This window comes from Heterodontus francisci, chromosome 2 (genome assembly GCF_036365525.1).
Source record: "Heterodontus francisci isolate sHetFra1 chromosome 2, sHetFra1.hap1, whole genome shotgun sequence".
NCBI classification, from domain to species: domain Eukaryota; kingdom Metazoa; phylum Chordata; class Chondrichthyes; order Heterodontiformes; family Heterodontidae; genus Heterodontus; species Heterodontus francisci.
Window position 1 is genome coordinate 226,072,772 of NC_090372.1, and position 22,177 is coordinate 226,094,948.

At 49.9% G+C, this 22,177-nt stretch overlaps 1 protein-coding gene across 1 annotated transcript in view; it reads right to left on the reverse strand.

The window, feature by feature from the left end:
- Positions 1-22,177, reverse strand: part of scrib (scribble planar cell polarity protein) — a 542,315-nt gene that overhangs the window by 50,557 nt on the left and 469,581 nt on the right. The window contains exons 35-38 of the mRNA XM_068016616.1: positions 17,588-17,744; positions 15,685-15,856; positions 10,817-10,996; positions 8,147-8,308 (exon numbers count right to left, since the gene is read on the reverse strand). Coding sequence (XP_067872717.1) covers positions 8,147-8,308; positions 10,817-10,996; positions 15,685-15,856; positions 17,588-17,744 — 671 coding nt within the window. The remainder of the gene's footprint in view (positions 1-8,146; positions 8,309-10,816; positions 10,997-15,684; positions 15,857-17,587; positions 17,745-22,177) is intronic.

The following is a 22,177-nucleotide window of genomic DNA, read 5'->3' on the forward strand; positions in this document are numbered from 1 at the left end:
TCCTGTAGCTGGCGAAGGGAGAACAGCACGTCAACGGTGGATCTCTCGGTTCGAAAGCCACACTGTGCCTCAGGGTAGACACGCTCAGCCAGCTTCTGGAGCCTGTTTAAAACGACTCGAGTGAAGACTTTTCCCACTCTGCTGAGCAGGGAGATTCCACGGTAGTTGTTGCAGTCACCGTGGTCACCCTTGTTCTTAAAGAGGGTGATGATATTGGCATCACGCATGTCCTGTGGTACTGCTCCCTCATCCCAGCACAGGCAAAGCAGTTCATGGAATGCTGAGAGTATAGCAGGCTTGACACTCTTGATTATTTCAGGGGTAATGCTGTCCTTCCCAGGGGCTTTTCCACTGGCGAGAGAATCAATGGTATCACTGAGTTCCGATTTTGTTGGCTGTATGTCCAGCTCATCCATGACTGGCAGAGACTGGGCTGCATTGAGGGCGGTCTCAGTGACAACATTCTCCCTGGAGTACAGTTCTAGGTAGTGCTCCACCCAGCGGTCCATTTGCTTGCGTTGATCACTGATCGTGTCCCCAGATTTAGATTGGAGGGGGACGATCTTCTTGATGGTGGGCCCAAAAGCTCTCTTAATGCCAACATACATTCCTCTGATGTTTCCGGTGTTGGACGCCAGCTGAATACGACTGCATAGGTGTTGCCAGTAGTCATTTGCACAGCGCCTGGCTGTTCTTTGTGCAGCGCTTCTGGCTGCTTTAAGTGCTATGGACGTTCACTCGCTGGGGGCTTTCTTGTAGTTCAACAGTGCAATGCACTTAGCGGCTATGACAGGTTCCAGCTCTTCAAAGTGAGATTGAAACCAGTCTGCATTCTGCTTCTCACGTTTGCCACAGGTGGTCATTGCTGTGTCAGATGGCGTCTCTGATGTGGGCCCACTTGGTCTCTGCATCCCCTGTGGGAGTGTTTTTGAAGGGCTTTTTCAAGTGAATTTAGAAATTTATGTAACAGCTGTGGATAAGAAATTCTGTTAGTGTTGATGCGTGGGTGGCCCTTCTGCTTGGAGTGATGCTTCTGCTTATAGAGGCTCGCCTTGTGCCGATGAGGTCCAGCTGGTGCCAACGATGTGATCTTGGGTGTCTCCGTGAAACCTGGTGACAGGGTTTAGTATGAAAGAACGAGTTGGTGATGCAGAGGTTGTGATAGGTACACAACTCCAGCAGTCTCTGTCCATTCTCATTCATCCTTCCAATGCCATAGCACCCAAGACAGAAGGGCCATGAGTCATGGTCGGCCTCAACCCTGGCGTTAAAGTCCCCCAGCAGGAACAAATGTTCGGTATTGGGGATGCTACTAATGATATTATGGAGTTCCTCGTAGAACTGGTCTTTAGCTTCAGGTGGGGAGCAGAGTGTTTGAGTATAGATGCTGAGTAGGTGTACTGGACCAGAGGCGGTGAACAGTCGGATGGGCAGCATGCATTCCGAGCTATTTGAAGGTGCTGAGCAAAGAGTTTCTGATTGCGAAGCCCACTCTATGCAGTCTATTTACTATCTATATTAATGACTTGGAGGAAGGGACAGAGTGTAGTGTATCCAAATTTGCTGACGATACAAATATAGGTGGGAAGGCATGTTGTGATGAGGACACAAAGAATCTGCAAAGGGATATAGATAAATTAAGTGAGTGGGCAAAAACTTGGCAGATGGAGTTCAATGTGGGTAAGTGTGAGGTCATCCACTTTGTTAGGAAAAATAAAAAGGCAGATTATTATTTGGATGGCGAAAGACTACAAAATACTGCAGTACAGAAGGATCTGGGTGTTGTTGTGCATGAAACACAAAATGTTAGCATGCAGGTGCAGCAAGTAATTAGGAAGGCAAATGGAATTTTGGCCTTTGTTGCTTGGGGGTTAGAGTTTAAAAATAGGGAAGTCTTGTTACAACTGTACAGGGTGTTGGTGAGGCCACACCTGGAGTACTGTGTACAGTTTCAGTCCCCATATTTAAAGAAGGATATACTAGCATTGGAGGCAGTTCAGAAAAGGCTCACTAGGCTGATTCCTGGGATGAAGGGGTTGTCTTATCAAGAATGGCTAAACAGGTTAGGCTTTTATTCATTGGAGTTTAGAAGAATGAGAGGTGATCTTATTGAAACATATAAAATTCTAAGGGGGCTTGACAGGGTAGATGTTGAGAATATGTTTCCACTGGTGGGGGAATCTCGAACTAGGGGACACAGTTACAGAATAAGGGGTCACACATTTAAAACTGAGGGTGGTGAATCTCTGGAATTCTCTGCCACCGTGCAGGTGCCTGTGCCATTTTTAAATGGTTTCAAGCCCTCAGAAGAAATTTAAATTTTTCAAGTTATATTATGTTGCATTGTTTGTAAAAATGTAAATAAACGCTGGAAGCCTTTTCCTACCCAGCCCTGCAATGTTTATATTTGGGCCTATACCACCAAAATGAACTTCATTCCCAACCTGAACTTGCCCCCAAACTCGTAACATTTGCCCTTCAACTCATTCCCACTATCTCCACAGTTTTCCCTGCTCCACCCACCACCCCCCACATTGATAATCTCACTCCTCCCCTCCTCCCCACCAGTGTCACGCCTCAGAACTCTGAACAGACCTCCACAACATTGACTCCAGACTCCATGAAGTCTCAGTGCATCAGGTCAAACATGGGCACGGAAACATGCTGCTGATTATCACCTACTGCCCCCCTTCCCTCAGCTGATGAATCAGTACTCTTCCATGTTGAACACTACTTAAAGGATGCACTGAGGGTGGCAAGGGCACAGAATGTACTCTGGGTGGGGGACTTCAATGTCCGTCACCAAGAGTGGCTCAGTAGCACCACTACTGACCGAGCCCTAAAAGACATAGCTGCTCGATTGGGTGTACGGCAGGTGGTGAGGGAACCAACAGGAGGGAAAAACCTACTTTTTTTTTATTCATTCATGGGATGTGGGTGTAGCAGACCAGGCCAGCATTTATTGCCCATCCCTAATTGCCCTTGAGAAGGTGGTGGTGAGCTGCCTTCTTGAACTGCTGCAGTTCATGTGGGGTAGGTACACCAACAGTGCTGTTAGGAAGAGAGTTCCAGGATTTTGACCCAAAGACAGTGAAGGAACGGCGATATAGTTCCAAGTCAGGATGGTGTGCGACTTGGAGGGGAACTTGCAGGTGGTGGTGTTCCCATGCATTTGCTGCCGTTGTCCTTCTAGGTGGTAGAGGTCGTGGGTTTGGAAGGTGCTGTCTAAGGAGCCTTGGTGCATTGCTGCAGTGCATCTTGTAGATGGTACACACTGCTGCCACTGTGCGTCGGTGGTGGAGGGAGTGAATGTTTGTAGATGGGGTGCCAATCAAGCGGGCTGCTTTGTCCTGGATGGTGTCGAGCTTCTTGAGTGTTGTTGGAGCTGCACCCATCCAGGCAAGTGGAGAGTATTCCATCACACTCCTGACTTGTGCCTTGTAGATGGTGGACAGGCTTTGGGGAGTCAGGAGGTGAGTTACTCGCCTCAGGATTCCTAGCCTCTGACCTGCTCTTGTAGCCACAGTATTTATATGGCTACTCCAGTTCAGTTTCTGGTTCAATGGTAGCCCCTAGGATGTTGATCGTGGGGGATTCAGCAATGGTAATGCCGTTGAATGTCAAGGGGAGATGGTTAGATTCTCTCTTGTTGGAGATGCTCATTGCCTGGCACTTGTGTGGCGCAAATGTTACTTGCCACTTATCAGCCCAAGCCTGGAAATTGTCCAGATCTTGCTCCATTTCTACACGGACTGCTTCAAAATCTGAGGAGCCACGAATGGTGCTGAACATTGTGCAATCATCAACGAACATCCCCACTTCTGACCTTATGATTGAAGGAAGGTCATTGATGAAGCAGCTAAAGATGGTTGGGCGAGGACACTACCCTGAGGAACTCCTGCAGTGATGTCCTGGAGCTCAGATGATTGACCACCAACAACTACAACCATCTTCCTTGCGCTAGGTATGACTCCAGCCAGCGGAGGGTTTTCCCCGATTCCCATTGACCTCAGTTTTGCTAGGGCTCTTTGATGCCATACTCGGTCAAATGCTGCCTTGATGTCAAGGGCAGTCACTCTCACCTCACCTCTTGAGTTCAGCTCTTTTGTCCAAGGCTGTAATGAGGTCAGGAGCTGATTGGCCCTGGTGGAAGCCAAACTGAGCGTCACTGAGCAGGTTATTGCTAAGCAAGTGCCGCTTGATGGCACTGTTGATGACACCTTCCAACACTTTACTGATGATTGAGAGTAGGCTGATGGGACGGTAATTGGCTGGGTTGGACTTGTCCTGCTTTTTGTGTACAGGACATACCTGGGCAATTTTCCACATTGCAGGGTAGATGCCAGTGTTGTAGCTGTACTGGAACAGCTTGGCTAGGGGAGCGGCAAGTTCTGGAGCACAGGTCTTCAGTACTATTGCCAGAATTTTATCAGGGCCCATAGCTTTTGCAGTATCCAGTGACTTCAGTCGTTTCTTGATATCATGCAGAGTGAATCAAATTGGTTGAAGTCTGGCATCTGTGATGCTGGGGACTTCAGGAGGGGGCCGAAATGGATCATCAACTCGGCACTTCTGGCTGAAGATTGTTGCAAATGCTTCAGCCTTATCTTTCGCAATGATGTGCTGGGCTCTCCCATCATTGAGAATGGGGATATTTGTGGAGCCACCTCCTGCAGTTAGTTGTTTAATTGTCCACCACCATTCACGGCTGGATGTGGCAGGACTGCAGAGCTTAGATCTGATCCGTTGGTTATGGGATCGCTTAGCCATATCGCATGCTGCTGATGCAGTTTGGCACGCAGATAGTCCTGTGTTGTAGCTTCACCAGGTTGACACTTCATTTTGAGGTAAGCCTGGTGCTGCTCCTGGCATGCCCTCCTGCACTCTTCATTGAACCAGGGTTGGTCTCCTGGCTTGATGGTAATGGTAGAGTGGGGGATATGCTGGGCCATGAGGTTACAGATTGTGGTTGAGTACAATTCTGCTGCTGCTGATGGCCCACAGCGCCTCATGGATGCCCAGTTTTGCATTGCTAGATCTGTTCGAAATCTATCCCATTTAGCACGGTGGTAGTGCCACACAACACAATGGAGGGTATCCTCAATCTGAAGGTGGGACTTCGCCTCAAGGACTGTGCGGTGGTCAATCCTACCAATACTGTCATGGACAGAAGCATCTGCGGCAGGCAGATTGGTGAGGACGAGGTCAAGTATGTTTTCCCCTCTTGTTGGTTCCCTCACCACCTGCCGCATACCCAGTCTAGCAGATATGTCCTTTAGGACTTGGCCAGCTCGGTCAGTAGTAGTGCTACCAAGCCACTCTTGGCGATGGACATTGAAGTCCCCCACCCAGAGTACATTTTGTGCCCTCGCCACCCTCAGTGCTTCCTCCAAGTGCTTGAACCCATCCTCACCAATCTACCTGTCACAGATGCATCTGTCGATGACAGTGTTGGTAGGAGTGAGAAAGGCATAGAGGGATATGGAATTAATGCAGGCAGGTAGGATTAGTATAGGCAGGCATTATGGTCGGCATGGACGCGGTGGGCCGAAGGGCCTGTTTCTATGCTGTACGACTCTATGAGTGACCACAGTCTTCGTGGAAACAAAATTTCCAGCATCGTGTTGTGCGGCACGACCACAGTGCAAAATGGAATAGATTTCAAACAGATTGCAAACTGGGCATTCATGAGGCGCTGGGGGCCATCATCAGCAGCAGAGTTGTATTCAACCACAATCTGTAACCTCATGGCTCGGCATACCCCAACTTGATCATTACCATCAAGCCGGGGCACCAACCCTGGTTCAATGAAGACTGCAGGAGGGCATGCCAGAAGCAGCACCAAGCATACCTAAAAATAAGGAATCAGTCAGGACAGTACAAGACAGGACTACTTGAATGCCAAACAGCAGAAGCAGCATGTGATAGACAGAGCTAAGTGATCCCACAACCAACATATCATATCTAAGCTCTGTCGTCCTGCCATATCCAGTGAACGGTGGTGGACAATTAAACAACTGGCAGGAGGAGGAGGCTCCACAAATATCCTCACCCACAACGATGGAGGAGCAGAGCACATCAGTGCAAAAGATGAAGCTGAAGCATTTGCAATCAGCTTCAGCCAGGAGTGCCAAGTGGATGATCCATCTTGGCCTCCTCCTGAGGTCCTCAACATCTCAGATGCCAGTCCCCAGCCAATCCGATTCACTCCACGTGATATCAAGAAATAGCTGAAGGCACTGGATACTGCAAAAGGCTACGGGCCCCAACAACATTCTGGCAATAGTACTAAAGCCCTGTGCTCCAGAACTAGCCATGCCCCTAGCCAAGCTGTTCTAGCACAGCTGCAACACTGGCATCTACCCGACAACGTTTTGGTCTCCTTATCTGAGGAAGGATGTTCTTGCTATGGAGGGAGTGCAGTGAAGGTTCACCAGACTGATTCCTGGGATGGCCTACTTCTGCTCCTATTTTTCTATGTTTTCTATGTTAATGTGGAAAATTGCCCAGGTATGTCCTGTACACAAAAAGCAGGACAAGTTCAACCCGACCAATTACCGCCCCATCAGTCTACTCTCAATCATCAGCAGTGAAGGAAGAGGTTGTCGACAGTGCCATCAAGCGGCACTTGCTTCGCAATAACCTGCTCAGTGACACTCAGTTTGGGTTCCTCCAGGGCCTGACCTCATTACAACCTTGGTTCAAATATGGACAAAAGAGCTGAATTCAAGAGATGAGGTGAGAGCGACTGTCTTTGACATCAAGGCTGCATTTGACCGTATGACATCAAGGAGCCCTAGCAAAACCTGAGTCAAATGGAATCAGGAAGAAAACTCTCTCATGGCTGGAGTCATACCTAGCAGAAAGGAAGATGGTTGTGGTTGTTGGAGGTCAATCATCTGAGCTCCAGGACATCACTGCAGGAGTTCCTCAGGGCCGTGTCCTAGGCCCAACCATCTTCAGCTGCTTCATCAATGACCTTTCATCCATCATTTTTTTTTTTTTTAGACAGCACCTTCCAAACCCACGACCTCTACCAACTAGAAGGACAAGGGCAGCAGATACATGGGAACACCACCACCTGCAAGTTCCCCTCCAAGTCACACATCATCCTGACTTGGAACTATATTGCCGTTCCTTCACTGTCGCTGGGTCAAAATCCTGGAACTCCCTTCCTAACAGCACTGTGGATGTACCTACCCCACATGGACTGCAACGGTTCAAGAGCACAGCTCACCACCACCTTCTCAAGGACAATTAGGGATGGGCAATAAATGCTGCCCTCGCCAGCGATGCCCAATCCCATGAACAGATTTTTTTTAAAAAATCAGATAACGAGCCCTTCCATTTTCCCTAGTTTAACCCTATTTGCTGGTACTCTTTATGTTTGTACACTCTGTCCTTTCCTGTCACAGTCTGGTTACCATTATCCATCTTGCCTTGCCCTTTCTCATCAACTTTCCAAATTTCTCCCCACTATTTACTTGAAAGCCCTCTCTACAGCCCTTGCTATACGATTCGCCAGAACACTGGTCCCAGCACAGTTCAGGTGAAGACTGTCCCAATGATATGACTCCCACTTTCCTTACTACTGGTGTTGGTGCCCCATGAATTGAAACCCACTTCTCCCTCATCAGTCTTTGTGCCACACATTCAATTCTCTGATCTTATTTACCTTATGGCAATTTGTTCGTGGCTCAGGTAGTAATTCAGAGATTATTACCTTTGTGGTTCTTCTTTTTTAAGTTAGCTCCTAACTTAAACTCCCTCAACAGAACCTCTTTCTGGCCTCCTGTACATCCCTATTTCCATCACTCCAATAATGGCAGCCATGCCTTCAGCTTCTTGCCCCTAAGCTCTGGAATTCCCTCCCTAAACCTTTCTTTCTTCCTAAGATGCTTCTTAAAAGCTACCTCTTTGACCGAGTGTTTGATCACCTGCCCGAATGCTTAGGCACAGTGTCAAATATTGTCTGATTAACACTCCTATGAAGTGCTTTGGGATATTAGACTAAGTTATAGGCACTATATAAAATCAAGATGTTGTTATAGTCAATCAAACAGTGAAGTAATTGAAGGCACAGGCAGTTATAAGTAAGGCTGGAATTCAGCATGCAGGATGCAGCATGCACATGTCAGCTCCACACCTGAAGTCACTGTATGGGGGCTCCTGCCTGGCCAGCGGAAGGTGTTTGACACTGGTCCCCAGGCCTGGACCAGCCCTTTCAGCTGCCCGCTGGCGTGACAGGTAAAGGCGGCGCGCGCGGTCCTGTTCGTACTGTTTGAGATCGTCCTCGAGGGCTTGGTGTCTGAACCGTGAGAGGAGGTGGTGGCAGACAGGAGAAAAAAAAGCACAAAGACAAAGGAGAAATCAGAAATAAGAGAGGCACATGGAAGGGAAGAGAAAAGGAAGAATATTTGCAACAGAATGAGGAAGGAACTCCACAGAGAGAGATCAAAGTCCCAAATTCGTCTCTTTAAAACAACGACAAACATCGCACCGACCGTCCCAACAATTCTGGAATGTTCTGGTAATGCTATACTCCAAACACGTTCCATTGGTGATGCACCTCTCCCTGAATACCTCAAACACATCCCATTAGTACACTGAGGATCCCACAGATACCGACACTCACTGGGATACGGGTCCCAGACACACTGACTCTCACTGGGGTACGGGTCCCAGACACACTGACTCTCACTGGGGTACGGGTCCCACACACACTGACTCTCACTGGGGTACGGGTCCCACACACACTGACTCTCACTGGGGTACGGGTCCCACACATACTGACTTTCACTGGGGTATGGGTTCCACACACACTGACACTCACTGGGATACGGGTCCCAGACACACTGACTCTCACTGGGGTACGGGTCCCACACACACTGACTCTCACTGGGGTACGGGTCCCAGACACACTGACTCTCACTGGGGTACGGGTCCCACACATACTGACTTTCACTGGGGTATGGGTTCCACACACACTGACACTCACTGGGATACGGGTTCCACACACACTGACTCTCACTGGGGTACGGGTCCCTCACACTGACTCTCACTGGGGTACCGGTTCCATACACACTGACTTTCACTGGGGTATGGGTCCCACACACACTGACTCTCACTGGGGTATGGGTCCCACACACACTGACACTCACTGGGGTACGGGTTCCACACACTGACTCTCACTGGGGTACGGGTCCCTCACACACTGACTCTCACTGGGGTACGGGTTCCATACACACTGACTCTCACTGGGGTACGGGTCCCACACACACTGACTCTCACTGGGGTACGGGTCCCACACACACTGACTCTCACTGGGGTACGGGTCCCACACACACTGACTCTCACTGGGGTACGGATCCCACACACACTGACTCTCACTGGGGTACGGGTCCCTCACACTGACTCTCACTGGGGTACGGGTTCCATACACACTGACTTTCACTGGGGTATGGGTTCCACACACTGACTCTCACTGGGGTACGGGTCCCTCACACACTGACTCTCACTGGGGTACGGGTTCCATACACACTGACTCTCACTGGGATACGGGTCCCACACACACTGACTCTCACTGGGGTACGGGTCCCTCACACTGACTCTCACTGGGGTACGGGTTCCATACACACTGACTTTCACTGGGGTATGGGTCCCACACACACTGACTCGCACTGGGGTATGGGTCCCACACACACTGACACTCACTGGGGTACGGGTTCCACACACTGACTCTCACTGGGGTACGGGTCCCACACACACTGACTCTCACTGGGGTACGGGTCCCACACACACTGACTCTCACTGGGGTACGGGTCCCACACACACTGACTCTCACTGGGGTACGGGTCCCACACACACTGACTCTCACTGGGGTACGGGTTCCACACACACTGACTCGCACTGGGGTACGGGTCCCACACACACTGACTCTCATTGGGGTACGGGTCCCACACACACTGACTCTCACTGGGGTACGGGTCCCACACACACTGACTCTCACTGGGGTACGGGTTCCATACACACTGACTCTCACTGGGGTACGGGTCTCACACACACTGACTCTCACTGGGGTATGGGTCCCACACACACTGACTCTCACTGGGGTACGGGTCTCACACACACTGACTCTCACTGGGGTACGGGTCCCACATACTGACTCTCACTGGGGTACGGGTTCCACACACACTGACTCTCACTGGGGTACGGGTTCCACACACACTGACTCTCACTGGGGTATAGGTTCCAAACACACTGACTCTCACTGGGGTACGGGTCCCACACACTGACTCTCACTGGGGTATAGGTTCCAAACACACTGACTCTCACTGGGGTATGGGTTGAAAACACACTGACTCTCACTGGGATTGGTGCGGATCCCACAGGTATTAATTCTGGGGTATGAGACCCACAGACACTGTAGGTGTGCAAACCTAAACTGTGAGGCTGTTGAACCGTGTTGTGCCTCAGGGCCGACCCCAAGCCCAATCCTGCTCTCACCCAACACACATGTTACAGCGTGTTCCAGGAGTGCTCATTGGACCAAGGATACATCCTTGACTGTTGCAATTCCGGGGTTAGGGTAAGTAATGAGTACTCCTCGCCCTGAGTTTGCAGCTAATTCAGCACAGGCCAAGATGCAGTTTGGAGTGAGCTGAGCACGCTGCACTAACTGGCTGAGCTACAGAGCAAGGCAGTAGTGAGGGTAGGGGAGATGTCACAGACTGGAGTACAGCTGGCTAGGTAATGCATGTGCAGGCCCACCTTTTGGTGCATACAGTGCTGGAATGTCCAGTGAGTTGGGCCTTACCTTGCTGCCCTCCACATGGCTCGTTTCTCTGCCTCCAGCGCCCGACGCTCTGCAGGGGACATCTCCTTGTCCCGACCCATGGGCAGGTCCGGACTCTGCACCCGGAGCCTCTCCTGATACCGTCGCTCCGCCTTCGCAGTCCGAATGGGAGCTGCAGGCTCCAGAAATGCTGGAGACAACCTGCGCGAGACAAGTGCAATTGCATTATAGGACAAGGAGGCCATGAAACCCCTCAAGCCTGTTCCATCATTCATAGGAACAGGCGAAGGCCATTCAGCTTGTTCCACATTTCAACTGGCTCATACTGATTCATATATTAAACCACCTGCCTTGGTTCTGTAAATTTCAATACCCTTACCCAACGCATGTGCAACTTTACCGTGACCCACGCAGCGTTACCGGGGCCCACGCAGCGTTACCGGGGCCCACGCAGCGTTACCGGGGCCCACGCAGCGTTCCCGGGACCCACGCAGCTTTACCGGGACCCACGCAGCGTTACCGGGACCCACGCAGCGTTACCGTGACATGCGCAGCGTTACCGGGACCCACGCAGCGTTACCGGGACCCACGCAGCGTTACCGTGACATGCGCAGCGTTACCGTGACATGCGCAGCGTTACCGGGACCCACGCAGCGTTACCGTGACATGCGCAGCATAGCATTACAACGAAATGCAAACGCAACTTTATGGTAATGCTGCACCTGCGTGTCATGTTAATAGAAGCAAAGAAACATAGAAAAATAGGAGCAGGAGTTGGCCATTCGGCCCTTCGAGCCTGCACTGCCATTCTATTCGATCATGGCTGATCATCCAAACTCAGTACCCTGTTCCTGCTTTCTCCCGGTATCCCTTGATCCCTTTAGCCCCAAGAACTATATCTAACTCTTTCTTGAATATATTTAATGATTTGGCCTCAACTGCTTTCTGTGGTAGAGAATTCCACAGGTTCACCACTCTCTGGGTGAAGAAATATCTCATCTCAGTCCTAAATGGCTTACCCCATATCCTTAGACTGTGCCCCCTGGTCCTGGACTCCCCCGCCATCGGGAACATCCTTCCTGCATCTAGTCTGTCCAGTCTTGCTAGAATTTTGTAGGTTTCTATGAGATCCCCTCTCATTCTTCTAAACTCTAGCGAATACAAGCCTAATCGACCCAATCTCTCTTCATACGTCAGTCCTGCCATCCCAGGAATCAGTCTGGTGAACCTTCGCTGCACTCCCTCCATAGCAAGAACATCCTTCCTCAGAGAAGGAGACCAAAACTGCACACAATATTCCAGATGTGGTCTCACCAAGGCCTTGTATAATTGCAGCAAGACATCCTTGCTCCTGTACTCGAATCCTCTCGCTATGAAGGCCAACATACCATTTGCCTTCTTAACTGCCTGCTGCACCTGCATGCTTACTTTCAGCGACTGGTGCACAAGGATACCCAGGTCTCGCTGCACCTCCCCCTTTCTAATCTATTGCCGTTCAGATAATAATCTGCCTTTCTGTTTTTGCCACCAAAGTGTAGAACCTCACATTTATCCACATTATACTGCATCTGCCATGTATTTGCCCACTCACTCAACCTGTCCAAATCACCCTGAAGCCTCTCTGCATCCTCCTCACAGCTCACACTCCCACCCAGCTTTGTGTCATCTGTAAACTTGGATATAATACATTTAATTCCCTCATCTATATCATTAATATAAACTGTGAATAGCTGAGGTCCTAGCACTGATCCTTGCGGTACCCCACTAGTCACTGCCTGACACTTGGAAAAAGACCCGTTTATTCCTAAATGAGGGGGCAGCATTCCTGTAATGCACCCACACAGAGAATTACTGTAGTGCACTGAGGACAACAAACAGCAAGCAAACTCTCTCACCTGGTTATTGAATTTGGCCGCGATTCCTCACTTGCTATTCTGTCTCGTGCTGCTATTCTCTGTTCTCGCCACACATCAACTCGTGAGCCTCTGTGAGACAGAAGGAATCAATAATCTGTCTGGGATTAGTAACTGAATGTCGGGAGTCATCCAGCTGCCTGCTATGTTACTGTAACCCTGTCACCAGCCTCTCCCGATTACAAATCTGGTTAACAGCCTCTCCCTATTACAAATTCTGTTACCAGCCTCTCCCGATTACAAATCTGGTTAACAGCCACTCCCTATTACAAATTCTGTTACCAGCCTCTCCCGATTACAAATCTGGTTACCAACCTCTCCCTATTACAAATTCTGTTACCAGCCACTCACTATTACAAATCTGGTTACCAGCCTCTCCCTATTACAAATTTTGTTACCAGCCACTCACTATTACAAATCTGGTTACCAACCTCTCCCTATTACAAATTCTGTTACCAGCCACTCACTATTACAAATCTGGTTACCAGCCACTCCCTATCACAAATCTGGTTGCCAGCCTCTCCCTATTACAAATTCTGTTACCAGCCTCTCCCGATTACAAATCTGGTTAACAGCCACTCCCTATTACAAATTCTGTTACCAGTCTCTTCTTATTACAAATTCTGTTACCAACCTCTCCCTATCACAAATTCTGTTACCAGCCACTCCCTATTACAAATCCTGTTACCAACCTCTCCCTATTACAAATCCTGTTACTAGCCACTCCCCATTATAAATCCTGTTACCAGCCTCTCCCCATTACAAATTCTGTTACCAGCCTCTCCCGTTACACATCCTGTTACTAACCTCTCCCTATTACAAATTCTGTTAGCAGCCACTCCCTATTACAAAACTGGTTACCAGCCTCTACCTATTACAAATTCTGTTACCAACCTCTCCCTATTACAAATTCTGTTACCAGCCACTCCCTATTACAAATCCTGTTTCCAACCTCTCCATATTACAAATCCTGTTACCAGCCTCTCCCTCTTACAAATTTTGTTACTAGCCTCCCACTGTGACACATCCTGTTACCAACCTCTCCCTATTACAAATTCTGTTACCAGCCACTCCCTATTACAAATCTGGTTACCAGCCTCTCCCGATTACAAATTGTTACCAGCCTCTCCCGATGACAAATTCTGTTACCAGCCTCCCCCGATTGCAAATCCTGTTACCCCAGGCTGATGCTGCTTAGATTTGAGTACATTTTAAATTATTCTTTCATGGGATGTGGGCGTCGCTGACTGGCCACATTTATTGTCCATCCCTAATTGCCCTTGAGAAGGTGCTGGTGAGCTGCCTTCTTGAACCACTGCAGTCCATGTGGGGTAGGTACACCCACAATGCTGTTAGGAAGGGAGTTCCAGGATTTTGACCCAGCCACAGTGAAAGAATGACGATATAGTTCCAAGTCAGGATGGTGTGTGACTTGGAGGGGAATTTGCAGGTGGTGGTGTTCCCATGCATTTGCTGCCCTTGTCCTTCTAGGTGGTAGAGGTCGTGGGTTTGGAAGGTGCTGCAAAGGTGCCTTGGTGAGTTGCTGCAGAGCATCTTGTAGATGGTACACACTGCTGCCACTGTGCATTGGTGGTGAAGGAAGTGAATGTTCAAGGTGGTGGATCAAGCAGGCTGCTTTGTCCTGGATGGCATCGAGCTTCTCGAGTGTTGTTGGAGCTGCACCCATCCAGATAAGTGGAGAGTATTCCATCACACTCCTGACTTGTGCCTTGTAGATGGTGGACAGGCTTTGGGGAGTCAGGAGGTGAGTTACTCGCCTCAGGATTCCTAGCCTCTGATCTGCTCTTGTAGCCACGGTATTTATATGGCTAATCCAGTTCAGTTTCTGGTCAATGGTAGCCCCTAGGATGTTGATAGTGGGGGATTCAGTGATGGTAATGCCATTGAATGTCAAGGGGAGATGGTTAGATTCTCTCTTGTTTGAGGTGGTCATGGCCTGGCACTTGTGTGGTGCGAATGTTACTTGCCACTTATCAGCCCAAGCCTGGATATTGTCCAGGTCTTGCTGCATTTCTACACAAACTGCTTCAGTATCTGAGGAGTCACGAGTGGTAGTGAATCTTGTGCAATCATCAGTGAACATCCCCACTTCTGACATTATGATGGAAGGAAGGTCATTGATGAAGCAGCTGAAGATGGCTGGGCCTAGGACACTACCCTGAGGAACTCTTGCAGTGATGTCCTGGAGCTGAGATGATTGACCTCCAACAACCACAGCCATCTTGCTTTGCGCTAGGTAAGACGCCAACCAGTGGAGGGTTTTCCCCGATTCCCATTGACCTCAGTTTTTCTAGGGCACCTTGATGCCATACTCGGTCAAATGCTGCCTTGATGTCAAGGGCAGTCACTCTCACCTCACATCTTGAGTTCAGCTCTTTTGTCCATATTTGAACCAAGGCTGTAGTGAGATCAGGAGCTGAGTGGCTCTGGTGGAACCCAAACTAAGCATTACTGAGCAGGTTATTGCTAAGCAAGTGCTGCTTGGTAGCACTGTCGACGACACCTTCCATCACTTTGCTGATGATCGGGAGTAGACTGATGGGGCAGTAATTGGCCGGGTTGGACTTGTCCTGCTTTTTGTGTCCAGGACAAACCCGGGCAATTTTCCACATTGCCGGGTAGATGCCAGTGTTGTAGCTGTACTGGAACAGCTTGGCTAGGGGCGTGGCAAGTTCTGGAGCACAGGACTTCAGTACTATTGCCGGAATGTTGTCAGGGCCTATAGCCTTTGCAGTATCCAGTGTCTTCAGTCGTTTCCTGATATCACGTGGAGTGAATCGGACTGGCTGAAGTCTGGCATCTGCGATGCTGGGGACTTCAGGAGGAGACCGAGATGGATCATCAACTCGGCACTTCTGGCTGAAGATGGATGTCAATGTGTGTGAAGGGTGTGAAGTTAGTCCCTGCCCATGTCACAGCTTGATGTTTGCTGGTGGTGAAACATACTGCACGTACCCAGCGCTGGGGGACTCCGGACTCCTCCCATCCACTCGCTCAATCTTGTACTCCACACCTTCGATCACCACAGTGCCTTGACTGCTTATGTCAGAAATCCGCTTGTCTTCATCTTCGTCCTCCTCGTCTTCATCCAGCAGCACATCCTGAGGTCTGTGCCTCATCTTCCGCTCTGGGACAGAAAAACAATTTTAAGAAGGATTTGGAGGAAGGAGCAGTTTTGCCGAATGAGTTTCAATCCTGTCTGCGCTTCCCCATTGCACAATCCCTCTTGATGCCAACAATCTGAGATATCACTATCACACCATGGAGAACAGCTAAGGTTGGATTGTACGTCAGACCACAGAGCTCAGACGATATGGAGTGTGAGTGGGGCCAGCAGAATTATCAGAAGGTGAGTAGGTGGAGTGAGTAACGTGGGGAGAGGGATGAGAGCGGGGAGCGGGGAGGGGTGGGGGGGGTGAGAGTGGGGGTCGAGAGTGGGGGTGGGGGGTCGAGAGTGGGGGTGGGGGGTCGAGAGTGGGGATGGGGGGTCGAGAGTGGGGATGGGGGGGTCGAGAGTGGGGATGGGGGGGTCGAGAGTGGGGATGGGGGGGTCGAGAGTGGGGGTGGGGGGGTCGAGAGTGGGGGTGGGGGGGTCGAGAGTGGGGGTGGGGGGTCGAGAGTGGGGGGGTTGGCGAGAGTGGGGGGGTTGGCGAGAGTGGAGGGGGTTGGCGAGAGTGGGGGGGGTTGGCGAGAGTGGGGGGGGTTGGCGAGAGTGGGGGGGGTTGGCGAGAGTGGGGGGGTTGGCGAGAGTGGGGGGGGTTGGCGAGAGTGGGGGGGGTTGGCGAGAGTGGGGGGGGTTGGCGAGAGTGGGGGGGGTTGGCGAGAGTGGGGGGGGTTGGCGAGAGTGGGGGGGGTTGGCGAGAGTGGGGGGGGTTGGCGAGAGTGGGGGGGGTTGGCGAGAGTGGGGGGGGTTGGCGAGAGTGGGGGGGGTTGGCGAGAGTGGGGGGGGTTGGCGAGAGTGGGGGGGTTGGCGAGAGTGGGGGGGTTGGCGAGAGTGGGGGGGTTGGCGAGAGTGGGGGGGGTTGGCGAGAGTGGGGGGGGTTGGCGAGAGTGGGGGGGGTTGGCGAGAGTGGGGGGGGTTGGCGAGAGTGGGGGGGGTTGGCGAGAGTGGGGGGGGTTGGCGAGAGTGGGGGGGGTTGGCGAGAGTGGGGGGGGTTGGCGAGAGTGGGGGGGGTTGGCGAGAGTGGGGGGGGTTGGCGAGAGTGGGGGGGGTTGGCGAGAGTGGGGGGGGTTGGCGAGAGTGGGGGGGGTTGGCGAGAGTGGGGGGGGGTTGGCGAGAGTGGGGGGGGTTGGCGAGAGTGGGGGGGGTTGGCGAGAGTGGGGGGGGTTGGCGAGAGTGGGGGGGGTTGGCGAGAGTGGGGGGGGTTGGCGAGAGTGGGGGGGGTTGGCGAGAGTGGGGGGGGTTGGCGAGAGTGGGGGGGGTTGGCGAGTGTAGGAGGATGAGAAGCCTCGAGGGGGTGTGGGTGGGACAGTAAGGTTGAGGGTGGGGGATGTGAGGGTGGGAGGGTGGAGGGTGAGAGGATGGTGGATCTGAGGGTGAGTGTGTGAGGGTGTGTGTATGAGGGCGTGTGCCTGTGAGGGCGTGTGCGTGTGAAGGTGTGCGTGTGAAGGTGAGCGTGAGAGATGGCGAGAGTGAGAGATGGCGAGAGTGAGAGATGGCGAGAGTGAGAGATGGCGAGAGTGAGAGATGGCGAGTGTTTTGAAATGGTGAGTGTGAGAGATGGTGAGTGTGAGAGATGGTGAGTGTGAGAGATGGTGAGTGTGAGAGATGGTGAGTGAGAGAGTGCTTGCCAGTAACTCAAACACGGTGTCAGGTCTATTGTATGACCCATGACCCCTCACACCACAAAGTTCCCACCTTCCTCTTCCTTCATCTTCCTCAGATCATCCTCTGCGACCAGTGACACTCGCTTGGGTTTCTCCGTCACTTGCTGTTTTACGTCGATCTCAAAATATTTCTGTCTGTCACGGAATGACCGCTGCTCTGGACTGTCCAGCCCACTGGGTGATGGCACCTTGGGATTGAGGACAGAATCAGTCAGTGACAGCAGCTGGAATATCACATTTCACCGAGACATGTCCCTCAATGTTGCTCATTGAACAAAGAACAAAGAACAAAGAAAATTACAGCACAGGAACAGGCCCTTCGGCCCTCCAAGCCTGCGCCGATCCAGATCCTCTATCTAAACCTGTTGCCTATTTTCTAAGGGTCTGTATCTCTTTGCTTCCTGCCCATTCATGTATCTGTCTAGATACATCTTAAAAGACACTATCGTGCCCGCGTCTACCACCTCCGCTGGCAACGCGTTCCAGGCACCCACCACCCTCTGCGTAAAGAACTTTCCACGCATATCCCCCCTAAACTTTTCCCCTCTCACTTTGAACTCGTGACCCCTCGTAATTGAATCCCCCACTCTGGGAAAAAGCTTCTTGCTATCCACCCTGTCTATACCTCTCATGATTTTGTACACCTCAATCAGGTCCCCCCTCAAACTCCGTCTTTCTAATGAAAATAATCCTAATCTACTCAACCTCTCTTCATTGCTAGCGCCCTCCATACCAGGCAACATCCTGGTGAACCTCCTCTGCACCCTCTCCAAAGCATCCACATCCTTTTGGTAATGTGGCGACCAGAACTGCACGCAGTATTCCAAATGTGGCCGAACCAAAGTCCTATACAACTGTAACATGACCGGCCAACTCTTGTACTCAATACCCCGTCCGATGAAGGAAAGCATGCCGTATGCCTTCTTGACCACTCTATTGACCTGCGTTGCCACCTTCAGGGAACAATGGACCTGAACACCCAAATCTCTCTGTACATCAATTTTCCCCAGGACTTTCCCACTTACTGTACAGTTCACTCTTGAATTGGATCTTCCAAAATGCATCACCTCGCATTTGCCCTGATTGAACTCCATCTGCGATTTCTCTGCCCAACTCTCCAATCTATCTATATTCTGCTGTATTCTCTGACAGTCCCCTTCACTATCTGCTACTCCACCAATCTTAGTGTCGTCTGCAAACTTGCTGATCAGACCACCTATATTTTCCTCCAAATCATTTATGTATATCACAAACAACAGTGGTCCCAGCACGGATCCCTGTGGAACACCACTGGTCACACGTCTCCATTTTGAGAAACTCCCTTCCAGTACTACTCTCTGTCTCCTGTTGCCCAGCCAGTTCTTTATCCATCTAGCTAGTACACCTGGACCCCATGCGACTTCACTTTCTCCACCAGCCTACCATGGGGAACCTTATCAAACGCCTTACTGAAGTCCATGTATATGACATCGACAGCCCTTTCCTCATCAATCAACTTTGTCACTTCCTCAAAGAATTCTATTAAGTTGGTAAGACATGACCTTCCCTGCACAAAACCATGTTGCCTATCACTGATAAGCCCATTTTCTTCCAAATGGGAATAGATCCTATCCCTCAGTATCTTCTCCAGCAGCTTCCCTACCACTGACGTCAGGCTCACCGGTCTATAATTACCTGGATTATCCCTGCTACCCTTCTTAAACAAGGGGACAACATTAGCAATTCTCCAGTCCTCCGGGACCTCACCCGTGTTTAAGGATGCTGCAAAGATATCTGTTAAGGCCCCAGCTATTTCCTCTCTCGCTTCCCTCAGAAACCTGGGATAGATCCCATCCGGACCTGGGGACTTGTCCCCCTTAATGCCTTTTAGAATAGCCAACACTTCCTCCCTCCTTATGCCGACTTGACCTAGAGTAATCAAACATCTGTCCCTAACCTCAACATCCGTCATGTCCCTCTCCTCGGTGAATACCGATGCAAAGTACTCGTTTAGAATCCCACCCATTTTCTCTGACTCCACGCATAACTTTCCTCCTTTGTCTTTGAGTGGGCCAATCCTTTCTCTAGTTACCCTCTTGCTCCTTATATATGAATAAAAGGCTTTGGGATTTTCCTTAACCCTGTTTGCTAAAGATATTTCATGACCCCTTTTAGCCCTCTTAATTCCTCGTTTTAGATTGTGCCTACAATTCCGATATTCTTTCAAAGCTTCGTCTTTCTTCAGCCTCCTAGATCTTATGTATGCTTCCTTTTTCCTCTTAGCTAGTCTCACAATTTCACCTGTCATCCATGGTTCCCTAATCTTGCCATTTCTATCCCTCATTTTCACAGGAACATGTCTCTCCTGCACAGAATCTTTTGCACAGTCCAGCTCTGTAGCATCATGCCAACTCATCAGATCTCCCGCCCCCACAGTACGTTCAAAATCCAGCAGCTCTCACTCTACACAAATAGTAATCAGGAATCCTACTCTCAGTCATAGAGAAATACAGCACAGAAACAGGCCCTTCGGCCCATCGTGTCTGTGCCGGCCATACACCACCTATCTATTCTAATTCCATTTCCAGCACTTGGCCTGTAGCCCTGTATGCTATGGCGTTTCAAGTGGTCATCTAAAAACTTCTTAAATGTTGTGAGGGTTCCTGCCTCTACCACCTCTTCAGGCAGTGCGTTCCAGATTCCAACCACCCTCTGCGAGAAAAAATGTTTCCTCAAATCTCCCTTAAACCTCCTGCCTCTTACGCTAAATCTATGCCCCCTGGTTATTGACCCCTCCGCTAAGGGAAAAAGTTTCCTCCTATCTAACCTCTCAATGCCCCTCAATCTTGTACACCTCAGTCATGTCCCCCCTCAACCTTCTCTGCTCTAAGGAAAACAACCCTAGCCTTTTCAGTCTCTCTTCATAGCTGAAATGCTCCAGCCCAGGCAATATCCTGGTCAATCTCCTCTGCACCCTCTCCAGTGCAATCACATCCTTCCTATAGTGTGGTGACCAGAACTGTACACAGTACTCCAGCTGTGGCCTAACTAGCGTTTTATACAGCTCCATCATAGCCTCCCTACTCTTATATTCTATGCCTCGGCTAATAAAGGCAAGTATCCCATATGCCTTCCTAACCACCTTATCTTATATCTGTTGACAGCTTCCAAACCAATGAGGCAATGGGTGTAAGGTCATTCCGAGCAATTACATTAGTGGTGAATAAGCTTTTAGAAACAATAATCAGGGAAAAAATCAACTTGGAAAGGTTGGAGTTAATTAAGGAGAGTCAGCACAGATTTGTAATGCTTGACTAATCTAATTAAATTTTTTGATGAAGTAACAGAGAAGATTGAAGGGAAAGCAATGGATGTTGTCTATTGGATTTTAACAAAGTGTTTGACAAAATACCACATAAAAGGCAGTTTAATAAAACTGAGGCTCATGGAATAGGAGGGTCAGTTACAGCTTGAGTAAAAAATTGGCTTAAGGACAGGAAACAGTGAGTTGTGGTAAATGGTTGTTTTTCAGACTGGAGAATGGTAACAGTGGTATTCCCCAATGGTCAGCGCTGGGACCATTGCTTTTTTTGACATATATAAATAAATGACTTGGATATTGGAGTACAGAGAAAAATGTTAACATTTGCCTATGATACCAAAATTGGAGGTGTAGCAAACAGTGAGAATGATACCAGTCGACTGTAACAGGACATAGATCGGATATCAGAATGGGCAGAGAGGTGGCAGACAGAATTTAATAAACAGAAATGTGAGGTGATGCATTCTGGCAGAAGGAATAGTGACAGGCAATATAGACCTAATGGTACAGTTCTAAAGAATGTGCAGGAACAGAGTGACCTGGGGGTGCATGTGCATCAATCTTTGAGGGTGGCAGGACATACCGAGAGAGTGGTTAGTAAAGCAGATGGGATCTTGGGCTTCATAAATAGAGGCATTGAATATAAAAGCAGGGAGGTTATGCTGAAGCTTTATAAAGCTCTGGTTAGGCCCCAACTAGAGTATTGTGTCCAGTTCTAGTCACCACATTTTAGGAAGGATGTGAGGGCCCTTGAGAGGGTGCAGAGAAGATTTACCAGAATGGTTCCACGGATGGAGAATTTGTTACAAGATGAGGTTGGGAAAAACTGGGATTGTTCTCCCTGGAGCAGAGGAGATTGAAGAATATGGCAGGCTTAGATAAGTCTGGTATATATAAGTTTATATATGGCTGTTCCAGTTACGCTTCTGTTCAACGATAACCCCCAGGATGTTGATAGTGGGGGATTCAGCAATGGTAATGCCATTGAATGCCAAGGGGAGATGGGCATTGCCTGCCACTTGTGTGGTGCGAATGTTACTTGCCACTTATCAGCCCAAGCCAAGAGAAATCATCAGGGCCATATGAAACGTGACAAATCACCATGGCCAGATGAAATGTACCCCAGGCTGTTAAAAGAAGCAAAAGAGGAAATAGCAGAAGGTCTGACCACCATTTTCCAGTCCTCACTGGATACAGGTGTGGTGCTGGAGGATTGGAGAACTGCTAAGGTACCACTGTTTAAAAAAGAGAGTGAGGGACAGACCGAATCATTACAGGCCAGTCAGTCTAACCTCAGTACTGGGCAAATTATTGGATAAA